At 50.5% G+C, this 16,138-nt stretch overlaps 1 protein-coding gene across 1 annotated transcript; it reads left to right on the forward strand.

Annotated features, from left to right (window-relative positions):
- Window positions 1–5,883: 5,883 nt before the first annotated feature.
- fjx1 (four-jointed box kinase 1) lies at window positions 5,884–7,179 on the forward strand (the record flags this gene model as incomplete). Its single annotated transcript, XM_084451217.1, has 1 exon — window positions 5,884–7,179. The coding sequence occupies one exon, from the start codon at window positions 5,884–5,886 to the stop codon at window positions 7,177–7,179; it is 1,296 nt and encodes a 431-aa protein (XP_084307343.1).
- Between the last annotated feature and the right edge of the window lie 8,959 nt (window positions 7,180–16,138).

Consider the following 16,138-nt stretch of genomic DNA (forward strand, 5'->3'; position numbering starts at 1 on the left):
TGCATCCAATTGGGACAAACTACCTTGTCATAACATTGTGCCTTGAAATGTGATGCCTGTTACAAGGATGCTGCCCCTGAACTAACAACACCCTCATCAAGGACATTTTCCAGAGAACTTCTATTTTGTCAGAGTTCAAAGCAACCGTGTTGTGAATGCCAAAGGCAGCGCGCGCGCACACACACACACACACACACACACACACACACACACACACACACACAGAACATCCAAAACAAATGCATACTAGTGTAGCACACAGCCGACTGAGGCAGCTACTCCGAAATACGTTTATTATAAAAATGTTCCTGTGGGATTTGACATCAATCTTGGCGAGCTGTCATTTCCTGCCATGCACAGCGACACCAGCCCCACTTAATGACACCAGTACTGTACATGTCACCGTACAACCGTGTACAATAGCTAGTAATAGGCTCTATTTTAAGACATATTCTTGGTTCTACTCTCTGCTACAGACCGGTTCTACCACTGAAAGGAGAGTGTATAGGGAACCTTTGAGCAGATGGAACCTACTCCTCAGAGTCATCACTGACCACTAGAATATGAATCCATTGAGCCAATTCGCTGTCCCCGTTTTTCATATCAGTTCCTTTGCTCTCTCTCTCTCTCCTTCTCTCTCTCTCTCCTTCTCTCTCTCTCCTTCTCTCTCTCTCCTTCTCTCTCTCTCTCTCCTTCTCTCTCTCCTATCTCATTAGCTGACATCCATTCAGCATTTTCCCATGTTTGTTTGACACCTTTTCTGTTCAGCTATAACTACTCATCTCATGTTTTCACCATGTATACACATAAGATATCACATCTCTCTCTCTCTCTTTCACACACACACACACACAAACTTAAAATTGCGTTCATAGTTGCGCACACAGGCAGCGGAGGGACATGTCCCCCGGCGGACGAGGGAGGACTCGCGGCGGAGGAGACGCCCCTGAGCCCTGAGCGTGAGTAATAGTCCGGCCCGGTGGGATGATGGCAGCTCTCAGCGCTAATGGAGGCGCCGCACATTCATTATTCAGCCCTGGGATGAGAGTGCTGGGGATGAGTTATGGCTCGGCGTGGGCTAACCCCGGCCAGCGAGGTGACAGGCCGCCTGGCGAGCCCGACTCCTCCGTACGTCTGTCTCTGTCCCTCCCTCTCTCTCTCTCTGTCCCTCCCTCCCTCTCTCTCTCTCTCTCTCCCTCCCTCCCTCCGTCCGCTCGTCTGTCAGTGGCAGACGCACACGGCAGAAAACCCGAGCCCGCATCCCAGCTGTGGCGTGGCCAGACGGTCGGGGGGGTCGGGTGTACCGCGTCCCGGGGGAGGGGGGGGGGGGACAGACGGCGCGGCCTCTCGCGTGTCACCGCCGCCGCCCCGCCACCGGGCTGCGATTGGAGGAGAGCGCCCCTGGCCCGCGTTTACGGCCCTCCTGGGGTTTCCCATTTTTACGAGGCGGCCGGTGGAGGAATGTGGCGGGGGGGGGGGGGGGGGGGGGGGGGCGGTGACCTGGAGATAACACATGGCGTGACACAGATAGGCTTGATATCCCAACACGCCTGCACTTGTGGGACACCGATGCTCGCTGTCTCTGCTACTGCTGACTGGCTGTCCGTCCGGGTTATGCAAGCCTCGTAAAAAGGCCCAACGGCCTCCAGACGGAATCCTAACACCGCGCTCTATAAACCTTCTTCATTTCCTACGTCTGACCCTGAGCTGGTGGGGGGGGGGGGGTGAAAGTAACAGCTCTGTCTGCAGCCCTGGGGAAACCCCAAGTCACAGGGAACATACAAGACAAGACAAGTCAGGAAACCGAGCTACTCGTCTAGATTCACACCGGGATGAACCCATGTCTCTTCGTGGCTCCCGATATATATATAACTGTTTGATAATACAGTGTGCTGTAGTGAAGGCAGTGAGAGCGTGGAGAGCTAATGGGTATTCTAGTCTGGGACTGTCTCTTTTGGTCTCCAGCAAATTTGGTATGCTGGCGTGCTACTGTGAAAAACATTATCCAATTAATTTGATTAGGAAGGATAACTTGGAGTAGGCCAGTGAGAGGGAGTGTCTGGCTGTGGAAGAAAGACTGGCATTAGAGAGACACTGAGAGAAGGCAAAGGGGAGTCAGGCAGATCTCTCAACGCTTCCCTCTCTCGTGGGAGAGAGAGAGAGGGAGAGAGAGAGAGAGACGGGGGGAGAGAGAGAGAGAGGGATGGAGAGAGAGAGAGAGGCAGATCTCTCAAAGCTTCCCTCTCTCGTGGGAGAGAGAGAGAGGGAGAGGGAGAGAGAGAGAGAGAGACGGGGAGAGAGGGAGAGGGATAGAGAGAGAGAGAGAGGCAGATCTCTCAAAGCAAGAGAGGGAGAGAGAGAGAGAGAGGGATGGAGAGAGGCAGATCTCTCAAAGCAAGAGAGATAGATAGGTAGATAGATAGAGAGAGAGAGAGAGAGAGAGAGAGAGAGAGAGAGAGAGAGAGAGAGAAAAAGAGGGAGAGAGAGAGAGCGATAGAGATAGAGATAGAGAGAGAGATACATAGAGATAGAGAGAGAGATACATAGAGAGAGAGAGGAGGAGGATGGAGTCTTTCTTGTGCAGGCTACGGTAGCTTCTTCTCGTGCAGAGTCAGAGACTAGGCAGAGGACATGTGACTGGGGCGCGGGGATGGCAGGTGCATCATGGGAAGAGACGGGTCACTCCGCTCTTTCTCAGGGGCCAGTGTGCGTTATCCTCCTGATACATCAAGAGGCCATTCAATTCCACGGCAGCCCGGGTGTTCTAAAAATAGAACGGTACAAAGGTTCGCAGAAGTCCTCTGCTCTGTGTCTCTCTCTACGTTTTAATTAAGTTTAGAATATACGGAAGGGTCTTGCGTTAATCCAGCAGGGAACATATTCATTCATATGAGCCGAAATTAGCTACAGTAAAGAACTAATTGCATGGCCTCGATGAAAAACATACATGAACTGTAACAGCATTGATGAACACGCCTGCTGCCCTCACAAGCACAATGTTCATTGTTCATAACTGAATTGATTTAATTGGAATCTGTGGTTAGTGAGTAATAGCGTTTAGGCCCATTCAAAGTGATTCACATTACTAGACAAACATAAGAATGTATAGTTAGAGGTCATTGAGCCCATTTCTAATCTGATTTTGAACAACAGCTCCTTGGAGATGGAGACGTAGCCTTGGGAGACCAGCCTTGGGAGACCATCCTGACGTCACCAGCTCACGTTGTTCCTCGCAAATCAGTCTGGATACTCTCGATAGAGAACATTTTGAGCCCGATCGGAAAACGATCTCGCCAATCGGCGTTGGTTCTGAGGAATGTGGAATACGAATGGCTACGCTGGGCAGGCTTATGACAGCGAGGAGCGGTTGAAGTCAGCGCGTGATAGGACCTTTCCAGATTTTTTTCAGATGGTTCATCCAATCAGCTGTAGAGTAGGCCTGGTAGCGCGCACGTCCAGCCTGTTGTTAGGCCGGGGGCAGGATCGGACAGGTGAGTTTTTATGCTGCGTAAGCATTAGCCTTCTCCAGGCGTGTCCTCAACGAGGGTGGGGGGGCGCAGCCTGGGATCCATTTGACCGAGCGACAAAAGAAGAACGTCTCCAGCCCAACAAGAACAAGCAAACCAATAATAACTCTCCCACGTGTTGCATCAAAAACTCTCCATTAGGTTCTCAGTTCCGTGATGTCATCAACAAACATGGCACACTGTCCAATCGGATCCCGAACTCAAATGAGGTTTTTACAGAGCCCCTCAGGATGGTATTTACCTTTACATTGCCAGATGGAAACTACAGTATAAGTGTGGCAGTTGTGCCCAATGCTCTTTTACGCACAAGTGCAAGAAGTTCAGCCACCCCCATACCGGCCGGGACATGACTATATGGGGGGCCATCACTTGCAGCGTTACACATGTTATAGATCTCATCCGTTGTCCTTGTGGCCAAGCGTATAGAGGGAAACCTTCTGGAGCGAGCGTATAGAGGGAAACCTTCTAGAGCGAGCTAGCACCGGAGCAGCGTCCGCACAGGTGATGAGCGCAGTCCGGCGGCTGCTCACGTCAAGGCAGCCGGTCAGCGTCAGCACCTCAGATACATCAGAGTTGAGAAAGTGGGGAGGTCTCACAGGGAGGAGACTTAGAAAACAGACTCCTCCAGCGTGGAACTTTCTGGATTTATTACCTCAATACCACGCCCCCCAATGGATTAAATGAGGAGTTTGAAATTCAAAATGTTGATTTGCCTGAGGAAGACCAGTAGATCCAAACATTGCATTTTTAGTCAATAAAGTTTCAGGAGTGTTATTCCAGTGGGCGGAACTTCTCTCCTTTTCTCTCATCCAATCACCTGACCAGTAGTTTTATAAGTGCCCGCCCTTTTCCAAACAGTCTCCAATGGAGAGTTCCCAGATGGTTATGCGAAGCAAACCATTCGGCGAGTCAGGTTATTTGAGACGAGGGATTAAAACCAGTGATGTGATATAGGCTAGCATATGGACCCCCTATGCTTCCCAAGTTATGGTCACAGTATCGCAATGTATGAGGGGTGGAAGAAACAAAAACTAACTGAAAAATAGAGATTGAAAATGCAAAGACTTAAAATAGAGTGATCAACTATCAGGGATTTCAATAATTTGAAGCTGATTTGATTAAAACAGTCATCATATGATGAAAACAGAGGCATGTTTCATAGTTTCCCCACTCTTACATCCATTATTCACAAGCAGAATTATAAAAAAAAGTATCATTTCAGGAAAGTGGCCTCAAAGAGTTGAATTCATTAACTGATTAATCAACTGATTTGATGAACTAGACATTTTATTTGAAAGTGTTGCTCTGACAACCCACTGGGCTGTCTACCATTCAACATTCACAATACTCAACTGACAAATTAATCAGAACACTTGTTTCAAATAAAATGTCAATCAAGTTTATCAAATTAATTGATAATTTATCATTATTCTCCAGTTCACATAGGCCTGCATTTTCATCACCTTATGTATATATATATTTTATTTTTTACATATTTTTGGTGAGGCTATAACCTTGAGGCCAAAATGGCAATTTCGTGTTGTGAATGATGAATATAAACGGGGGAAATTATGAAACATCTCTGTTTTCATCATATCACGACTGTTTTAATCAAATCGTCTTTGAAGTAATCAAATCACTCATATTTGCAACTATTTTAATGCCTCTTAATTTCCCCACTCATTTCCCACTTTTTCACTTCACGAGCATTTTATCACCTCTATTTTTATCTTCCACCCCTCATAGAAGGCTATGTACAGTAGGCTAATTGGCCTTTTAAGCAAGTGTAGGACGGTTTACGTAGGCTATGTCCCTGCTCCTCTGCACCGGTAGAGAACGGCCCACCTCTTCCCACGATACGCCTCCCATCTGTGCTGGAGTCACGTGTCCAGCGCCTAGTGTCTCCGTGCGAGACGGAGCCACACAAATCAAACCAAACCAGCGCCCGGCGGAGTTGGAGCGCGGAGCCCAAAGCTGCGAGAGAGAAATCCATACGCTGCCGGGACAATGGGATGCTGACCAACAGAGATCATACGTTCAACGATTGAAAATGTATCGCGACCGACCAGCGGAGAAGAACTACATTTGATCCATAAAAGACGGAAGATGCAAGCCGCGCGATTTAACAGACCCCTCGGTAATTTAAACGGTCCGACCGTGAGCGTTGGCTCGCGGTTGGTTTATCGGGCACGGGACTCAGCGCCGATATCCAGCATCACTAACTGACTCCCGTGCGGTTCAGCGGTGCTCGGTTCATCTCACATTAGCACTAAATAGTATCATTGAACCAGAAGGTGCTCGAGCTGTGCGGGTCGTCCAGGCGCGCGAAGGGAAAGGCGGCTGGCAGTAAACCATGATGAGGGCTGTTTCGGCGAACTTACTTGCACTGCTCTTTCTCTGCACTTGCTCCTGCGTTTTTTACGTTTGGAGCAGGCTGGAAGGCCGACTGGAGCGACACAAGCGTGGGCTCCAGTTCACGGCTACCGGATCTTTTCACCCCGACCCATCCATGGACCTATCCACCAAAACTTTCCGGGCGTTACTCACCGTCCCAGCTGCACAAAGGCTCCACTTTGGGGGTGGGCTTGACGTTCACAACCTCACTGGCGCTGGGGATCAAACTGTCTCTTTAGGAAGCAGCGATTACCATATGAATGTGAATAACAAGGGGTCAGCGTCGAGGGAGGCCCCGGCCAAACTGGGCTCCGTGATCGAGGATGGGATTTTTTGGAGCGCATGGCTGGAGGATAAGCTCCCCGTCGGCTTCAGCGAGGAACATGCCCGGGCTTGGAGAGAGAGAGCCCGTGGCTGCCAGATTGTTAAACTGGAGCCCGGCTGTGGCAGGATTTCTAACCAGCTCGCCACTTTCTCAGACGGAACCAAATCGTGTGTGCGCTATGGAATAAACGCGGACCAGGTGCAGGGAGAAACTTTGACGTACTACCTGGCCGGTCTGCTTGGCATCTCGAACCTGCCGCCCCTCGCTCTCTCCCAGCTGAACGTTGACACGGAACAATGGGCGTCGGTGAGGAGGAGGATAGGCGGTTTGCAGTGGAGCGAGCGGGCCGTGGTGTCTCTCACGGAGTGGGTCTCGAACCTCACCGGGGTGGTCACACCTGCGCCGCTCCGCCAGGAGAGCGACGCCCTCCACCCTCCTCTGCGCGCGGAGCTGCGGAACAAGACGACGGCGGAGCTGCTCGAGCTGATGCAGTGGACGGACCTGATCCTGTTCGACTATCTCACCGCCAACTTCGACAGGCTCGTGAGCAACCTGTTCAGCCTGCAGTGGGACTCGCGCGTGATGGAGCGCGAGACCAACAACCTGCTCCGGACGCCACGCGGCGACCTGGTTTTCATAGACAACGAGGCCGGGCTGGTGCACGGGTACCGGGTGCTGGACATGTGGGAGAAATACCATAGCACCGTGCTCGGTTCCGTGTGCGTGTTCCGGAGAAGGACAGCGCAGCGCGTGATAGAGCTGCACCGGCGCAGGGACACCAGGACTAGGCTGCTCGAGCTCTACCGAGACAGCGAGCCTTTGTCTGCGGAATTAGGCTTCCTGTCGGACGAACACGCCGGTGTGCTACAACACAGAATAGATCGATTATACAAACACATGTTACATTGCAAGGGGAAGTACAGCCAGCTGTGAGCGTTTAATTTGATCCCGCATTCACTTGTGTTAATTTGCTCCGAGTCTATAGAGAATTACGTCAGACAGACACACCTGTAGGCTACCAGATTAACGCGCGTCAGTTCAACATTTTTGAGTGGAACGGTCTTGATGAACTACCTCTTGTGAATACGTTTGCCTACTTTACCGGAGGAAAAAAACTACTATTGACAGCTTGTTTAAAGGCTCAGTGCCAGATATAAACCATAGCCTAGTTTATCTTCACCGAGCCTCCACGCATAGGGCAATATTGCGCGTTCTGTTCTTGTCGACCTGTCTCCAGATTGATGTTCAGTTGACCTGCTGAATAGGAACAAGTGAGTTGAGAAGGAAACCGTAAACAGCTGCGTCATCTGTATGCGCATTCTAATATTGTGTTCTCTTGTCTTGATAAACTCTTAAGCCTTAACACGTGAGATATTTCTGTATGGCATAGCCTACATAGGCCTGTTTCTGATGTAGAATCAGTCTGTTAAACACTTTTTAAATAATGTTTCACAATCGATTGTCAAATCAGAACATTTTTCATTTTATTAGGTCTTCCTTTGATTGTATTATCAGCCTTAATGCTGTAGGTAGGCTACACGTTGTAATTAGGACTACATAGTATCCGCAATGGCTGTCAATCTGTTATTGAACATTTCCAAACCCACTCAACTAATTTAATGTGCTTGTAACATTCCAGTCCTCCTGTCTTTTTTTGTTTTTGATAAATATATTGTAATTTAATTTAAAACCGTTGTCAACCCACATGTTTCTCATTCAGTTTGTCTCCAACGGTCACAATGGCGGGTCAAATATTTGCACGGTCTCTGTGGAGCCCTGGGGTTTTCATAAAGGCTTCGGTCCTTGTCCACTACAGTGCACCCATTGTGCCGGTGAAATGCCATGTCCTCTTATGCTGTTACCCTGGAACTCCTCTCAGCCAGACAGGCAGGCCCCAGCAGAGAGATTGTGCTCCCCTTTCAATCTCCCCCCAGGCACACGATGACCAAATATTAATCACTCTTTTTGACATTCTTTAAAAGTAAGTGATTCATTAGCATCATCATCAACTTTATTTAGCAGATTCGGGTCCATAAATCACATACAACAATTAAAAACACCATCAATTCTTTGGGAGGATGAATTTATCTTTAATCCAGTTGGCCAGCTTTACCGCCATTGCGTTTTTTGATTTGCTTGCGTTTTTGTCAGAGGAGGAATCCGAGAGCAGAGTCCGCCCCATCACCCTGGGCCCTGGTGTGCTGTTGCCCCATACACTGCCCAACCCCCCCCCTTCATTACGTCTCATCACCCAAAGGGGTCTTTTCCTTATTAGTTCCAGTCTGGACTCATCTGGGCCTGTGATCTCCTCTGCTGCCGACCCGGCTCCACATGACAGGCGATGTCAGCGATGAGCGTTTTGAAGTTCCTTAATGGTTCCCAGCTCTCCCTCCCTCAGCCCATCTGGTTCCTCTTACACCTGCTTTGTGCTTTGTTGACGGCCGGCTCCGGGGAGCTACGGTGCGCCGCTCTCTCCTGCGGAGGGAAGGGGGGAGAGACTAGTGCCGCGGAGCTTCACTTTTAACAACGGCGGGGGGAGGTTTTAAGGGTCTAGGAGGCACTTCGTTCTGACCGGAGGAGCGGCGAAGCCCAGCGGGCGCGTCCGTGGCATCGATCAGCGCTTCTCTCCTATTAGGGAGCGATTAGTGCTGAAGACGCTGCAAGGGGGAGGGGTTCTAAAGGGGAGGGGTTATAGCCGCTGGGAGCTTTAGGCAGGCCAGCTGCCCGCTGCTGTAATAGGGACTCTGGGATCGATACGTGGACCGGGGCTGCAGGTGGAGGAGCAGAGAGCAGGTCACTTTAACGAGAGATTGGGGGGGGGGGGGGGGTAGCTGGGGGAGGGATGGGTGTGTGTGTGTGTGTGTGAGAGAGAGAGAGAGGGTCGTGGAAGAGGGGGGAGGACGCGGGACGGGTTTGCAGCTGAGCCTTTCAGGCACATCTGTCGAACCCTCCGGAGGGAGATTTACGACGTGCCTCAGACACCGGGGGATTAAAAACCACGCTAAGCCAAGGGCTGCGTGTCTAAACCAGACCGCCTCCTTCCCCCTCTCCCCCCCCCCCCCCCCCCTCCTGCCCCGCCCACCCGGCCCTGACTCACATCTGTCAGCAGTTGTTTCCCTCAAAGGAAAATGAAAGTTGCGTTTTCTTAATTAGTCGTTTCATGTCTTTTTAAGCCCTCCTTTTGTTTACGGCCGAGGCCCAGAGTCAGTCCTGATCGCGCTGGGGGGCGGGTCTCAGAGCAGCACAACCGGGCCTAACCGCTCGCATGTGTTTCTCGCGTACTCCCTGCCTGGCTTGTGTCGACTCGCCGCGAACCCCCACTAAACTTAACCCCCGCGCCCCCGGCCCACCCCTCACCCTGAGACTGCGGGCCCTCGAAGCCCCCCAGAGTGACATGGCCTCATTACGACTACTTCTCATTGGCCGGTGCCATAGGCCAGAGGTTTCATTTTTCTCCAATCCATCTGGATGTGTGAGTTAGCCAATAGGAGGACAAAGCCTCCAGCAGCCCTACACTGGACCTGAACCGGCTCTGGTTGTTATCACTGTCAGTGGGCGGACACACAGACAGGCAGAAAGGAAGGAAGGAAGGAATGATCAGGCAGACACACAGCCAGTCAAGAAGGATCAGGCAGACACACACAGGCAGGCAGGGGTCTACTGCAGACCCAGACCCCAGGTAAACACACAGATCTCTGCTCTGCATTCCAAGACTGACACATGGTGAACATTCCAGCGGAGTCAAGGGTGGATCTCTCTTTCTCTCCACACACTCACACATTCTCTCAGACTACAGATTCCCGCGAGTGGGGGAGGCATAGCTGTCCATGTGCCAGGCCAAGGTTTTCACTTCGCTTTATGAGGTACCACATTCCCTTTATAGTTGAACAATCAAACAGTCTGTTTCATTTTACAGCAAGTACACACAGAGTTCTGAAATAATAATGAAAAGCAAACTGTCAAAGTAAAAATGATCAATCTCGATCTTTATTATGAGTAATGCTTCCAAAATAAACAGAAAAGAAAGGACTGAGTTGACATTTGAAGCTTTTCCAAACCCAGTGTAAATGAAGTCCACCAAATAAACAAGGAAACTTAAAATAGCAACAACTGCTGCTGTTGCCAGAACCCTATGGACTGACTGGCTGGCTGACTCACTAACTCACTGACTGACTGACTGACTGACTGACTGACTGGCTAACAGACTGAACACCTGGCTGGCTGACTGACTCACTAACTCACTGACTGACTGGCTGACTGACTGGTTGTCTGACTGGCTGACTGACTGACTGACTGACTGGTTGTCTGACTGGTTGTCTGACTGGCTGACTGACTGACTGACTGACTGACTGACTGACTGACTGACTGGCTGACTGACTGTGCCTGTCTCTCTCTCTCAGCATGGTTGCTATGTGTGCATGGGCTGGAGGACAGGCATAACTGACATTCCTTTGTGACTGCTCAGCGCGGGGAACTTCCTGTTCATGGCAGAGTGGTTTCATTATAAAACGAGTCCGGCGCATGATAGAGTGAGGGTCCCTTAGTCACGGTTGACTGGGCTTGGAGGGTGGGTCTTCCCTGGACATGGCGTGCCAGGCTAGCGTGCCGGGGGGGCTGGTTCACGGGGGCACGGGGCGGAGCGGTGTGTATAGCAGGGAGTAGGGGGTCTCGGGTCTCACAGACCAGATAGACACAGCGGGGGAGACAAACACGCAGGGGACACTTTTCGCTCGTGGGGAAGAACTCACAACACAACAGTTTATTCCTCTGCAAACCTGTTTCCACGGTACCCAGAGAGCAGAGCTACATCTCACAGAGCTGACAGAAGGAGAGCTCTGCCCTGTATAGAAAGCGGTCGGTGTGTGTGTGTATTTGTACATGTGGGTGGGCATTGTGTGAGTTGGAAATTCTGATCCATTTCCCCCTTCCTGTCGCAGGGGAGGTGATGTTCTGTGCAGGTCTGCCCAGTCACCGGTGGGTAGCTCTTCATTTATATTCGGCTCTGTAACTGTGTATGAAAATGGCCACTGTACTGTACTCATCTCTTCAAGAAGTCTGAATGTCTGAACACCTCTGGCTGACTCATCTCTTCAAGAAGTACAATGATCCTCCCTGTGAAGCACCTATTTTAATTTAGATTGCTATTCTTGCACTTTGCCTTCAACACTAGATTATGCTCTTAGTCACTTGTTTTAGAAAGGAGATGCAATACAAAGTTCTGGTGAGTAGTAGTACATTGGCTTTTCCTAGTTAAATGCAATTATTGTTAGTCGCTTTGGATAAAAGAGTCTGCTAAATTACTGTAATGTCATGTCATATGTAATGATGAGTTTGATCAGCATTCAGCACCGGTGAATGCAACGCAAACCATGGATTTATTATCATACACTGCTACTGCATGTGTGTGTGTGTGTGTGTGTGTGTGTGTGTGTGTGTGTGTGTGTGTGTGTGTGTGTGTGTGTGTGTGTGTGTGTGTGTGTGTGTGTCCCTGCCTGCCCGTCTGTGGGTGTTGTTATGTAAAGACCAATAAAAGAGGTCTCCCTAAGCCTCGACAGCCGTGCGTGCAGCCGGGACGGACGCATCCAAGGGCGTGGGGGGAAATGCTTTTCGCAGGGCTCAGTCAGAATAGTGAGTCATTCATCGGTTAGCACTCCTACAGCTCCCCAGCTGTTGAGCGTTCGCTCGCCGCCGCTACACTGGCAGATTACGGAGCAGATTACATCCTGGCTGTCCTCCTCCATCCTCACAGGCCTGCGTCTGCTTGTACCAGTACGGCTCCTCTTTCTACCGCCAGTGGGGCGACGGGGGGGGGGGGGTTCTCTTGGAGATAAAAGAGAAAAAAGACGGTTTTCTTCTCGAGATAAGCCCGGGTGCGTGAAGGAAATGTGTATGCGCGACTTCTTTACACAAGCTCTTTAATGGTGGGTTTAACCATGCTCACGCGCTTCTCTGTTTGACAGGATTTGGCCGCAAACAGTGATGTGCGACGCCACGGACCGTGCTCGCGCTAGTCCTGGAATGTTGCGCGCGTGAAACCTGAATCTGATTCGAGCATATTTGTGACTCAATATGTCCCTCAAGCCGCGCTGCGTTACGTTGATGGGTGTTAATACACAGTCCCTCGGCAGTGAGTGGCTTATCGAGAGATGTCTAAACAGATCAGAATACAGCCTAGGGGAACCCACCACCTTTTAATCACAGATTCATAATCTAATGTTACATTATTAATTGAATAGCAATGATACATTTATTCAGATCGACAGTTGGTATGAAATATGAAGCTTTTTTCAGGAAGACAGCGGTGAGAAAATTAGATCTCCATTCATTGTAGCTAGACCTAAGATTCAGTTCACTTTCCTCTTCTTTTTTGAGAGAGAGCGAGCGAGAGTGAGGGAGAGAGAGAGCGAAAGTGAGGGAGAGAGAGAGAGAATGTGAGGTAGCTAAAAAAAAAGGGCACTGTGAATGTTACATTTGCAAGTCGTGCAATTACCAATGTGTTATGTAAGAACATCCTGTCTCGTTTATCTCCACCCAGAGCCAGTCAGCCGCGACATTAGCCTCGCCTGTCTGTCAGGGCTCTGTAGGGCTCCACCATCTCTCTCTCTCTCTCTCTCTCTCTCTCTCTCTCTCCCCCCCCCCCCCCTCTCTCTCTCTCTCTCCATCCATCCATCTATCTATCTATCTATCTATCTATCTATCTATCTATCTATCTATCTATCTATCTATCTATCTATCTATCTATCTATCTGTCTGTCTGTCTGTCTGTCTGTCTGTCTGTCTGTCTGTCTGTCTGTCTGTCTGTCTGTCTGTCCTCATCAAGTCAGAAGCTTGCCAGCCCCTCTTGATTGACGTGCCTGATGAATATTTCTAATCTGCCAGGTGGAGCATGTAGCTGGCTGGATGCATCCCCCGGGACACCTGCTTCAAACACACCACGTCTCTGTTATTTGCACAAAGCTTCATCTCTATGTAAATGTGAATTAGTATGCCTATGGAAATTACAGGGTTTTTTACTCCCCCGTCTTTTGGAGGGTGAGAGATCGCATTCAGAGAGAGATCATCTATATAATGTGGCTTCTGAGCGAGCGTCATTCAGACACACCTGGACCGGGATGGGAGGGTGCCGTTAATGAAGATATTTCTATGCTAATGCGGCCCTGTGTTAGTTTATGATTTGCGTACAGAGGGTCTGGGAGAGACGGCCGGTTCAAACGAGACGCGGGACGGACATGTGGTTATTAGCCTGCATAACAAGGAGGAGGGGACGACCTTTCTAAATATAGTGGCGCACTCTGCGACCACTGTGCCACTTCAGCCAAGCCCGACGTTCATCACGCCCGATGTGTCTCAGCGGGAGAAACCAGCGCGAGACGGTGCCGGTTCAACAACCTCATGCTCAACTCACATTTTATTTATAAAGCACATTTAAAACAACCGAGGTTGACCAAAGTGCTGTACAGCTCCAGAGCAACAAACACACAGCACGCAACAGAACACTACAATACACCACACAATAAGCAATATAGTCTTTAAAGAAGACTCAAAAATCTCTATGGTCTGGGCTGACCTAATGTGCCAGGGCAGACTGTTCCAGAGCCTAGGGGCCGCCGCCCCAAAGGCTCGGTCACCTCTGGTCTTCAGCCAAGTCTTTGGGACAGCCAGCAGCAGCTGATTAGAGGATCTCAGCTCTCTAGCTGGGGCATGAAAGTGCAGGAGTTCAGCAAGATACTGAGGGGCCAGTCCATTAAGAGCTTTAAAAACAAACATCAAAATCTTGAAATCAATTCTAAAACACACTGTAATGTGTTTGCTGACCAAGGCCCAATCAGAATCAATGTTACTGCCAGGTAGTTTTTTACACATGCTGGGAATTTGTTCTGGTCGGTTGGTGCGTATAACACGAATGGGTAGAGAACATTAGACAGGGTGCAAGGACTAGACGGGACAGCGCAAAGATGGGGCGGTGCAAAATACAAAATGGTGGGCGATGCGTGTATATATATACCGTATCTGTACAGTGTGTTAATGTGTGTGCGATGTTTTTATATGTATGTGCCGTTGTGATATGTGTGTGTGCAGTGTGAGCCTATGCACAGTACAGTCAGAGGTCAGAGGTCATGTGCAAGTAGTGCAAAAGGGACAAAGTTAGAGGGGGGTGTCGGGGGGGGGGGATCAGAGGGGGACACGGGCCTTATTGATGAGGTTGCTGGCAGTTGGGAACAAGCTGTTTTTGTGGTGTGAGGTCTTGGTTGTGATGGACCCCAGCGCCCTCTGACAGAGGGGAGTGATTCAAAGAGACCGAGACCGGGGTGGGAGGGGTCAACCACAATCTCTCTAGCCCACTTCAGGGCCCTGGAGGCGTGCAGGTCCTGGAGGGAGGGCAGTTTGCAGTCGATCACCCTCTCAACGGAGCGGACGATGCGCTGCAGTCTGGCCTTGGTTTTGACCGTGGCGGCGGAGTACCAAGTGGTGATGGAGGAGGTGAGGACTCAGACTCCATGATGGAGGTGTACCATCATTGGCAGGTTGAATTTCTTCAGCTGCCTCAGGAAATATTCTGCTGTGCCTTCTTGGTGAGGGAGCTGATGTCTCGCTCCCATTTGGGGTCCCGTGCGGCTGGGAGAGCATGTCCTCCAGTCGGGGTGGGAGGATGGTGTTGAAAGCCCACAAACGGGATTGGCTGCCGGCTCACGCTAGGGACTATAGGGACATTATCAGCTGTCCTATCAGCGCCTGTAGGACCCGCAGGGAATTAATACGGTGGGGTAAGAGGATCTATGGGGCCTGATGAAAACTGCCACATCCCTGAATCAGCACTATTCCCCGTCCCCGAGCTGACCGCCGCCTCCCTGCTCGTCAGCGCTGCCTGGGCCCGTGGCCCATTAGAGGCATTTGCAGTATGTGGTGGTTACCTTTCTGGCAGTCACTTTGAGTGATAGCACCGTTCCCCGTGCCCGTGCCTGGTAATTTGGTAATTTCTATGTAAATTAGGCTTTGTGCTGCGGCGGGCTGTTGTAGCTTACAGACGGGCCTCGTGTGGGGCTGTGATGGCGGCGGCGGTGTGGGGCTGGCGGTTGAGACAATTACGGCGGTGTGGGGCTGGCGTGGCCGGCCAGACGGCCAGGATGGATGGCAAGAGGCGGGGCGGGCGGGCGCATAGAGGTGGCGCCGGCTGTTGGTTAGGCGGGTGGAATGGAACGGACACATTATTCCGGCTTTGTGGGCGGCTGTGGCTTAGGTAGAGCTGGGCGTCCGGTGACCGCAGGGTCAGCGGTTCGATTCCCGGCTCCTCCTGTCCACATGTCAAAGTGTCCTTGGGCGAGACACTGAACCCCAAATTGAGCAGGCTAGCACCTTGCATGGCAGCTGCCACTATTGCTGTGTGAATGTGTGTGTGAATGGGAAAATGAGAGGCCATTGTAAAGCACTTTCGATGAAAGCAGTCCATTTACCATTACACCAACCGACTTTTCAGCCAATTTCTGCATCACCAACACATTTCCAATGTCGGAAATAAACTCATGAGTGCACTCGCGTCATCTTTATCGTCTGGTGTAAGGTGGTGGTCCGAGCTGTCATAAAACGTTTTTCTTATGACATTCCGACATTCCGGTAAAATCAAACGTGCTTTATATTATCGTAAGATTTTAGTTTTGTCTCATGCAAATAGTGAAGTTCAATGATGTGAACATTGTCAACAACCTACAACTGTGGTTCAGTGGTAGAGCAGGTTGTCCAATGATCGGTGGTTCGAATCCCGCCTTTTCCTGTTCACATGTCGAAGTGTCCTTGGGTGAGACACTGAACCCCAAATTGCTCCCAATGAGCAGGCTAGCACCTTGCATGGCAGCTGCCGCCATTGGTGTGTGAATGGATGAATGAGAGGCCATTG

Source organism: Borostomias antarcticus (genome assembly GCF_949987555.1).
Source record: "Borostomias antarcticus genome assembly, chromosome: 16".
In the NCBI taxonomy this organism is placed as follows: Eukaryota; Metazoa; Chordata; class Actinopteri; order Stomiiformes; family Stomiidae; genus Borostomias; species Borostomias antarcticus.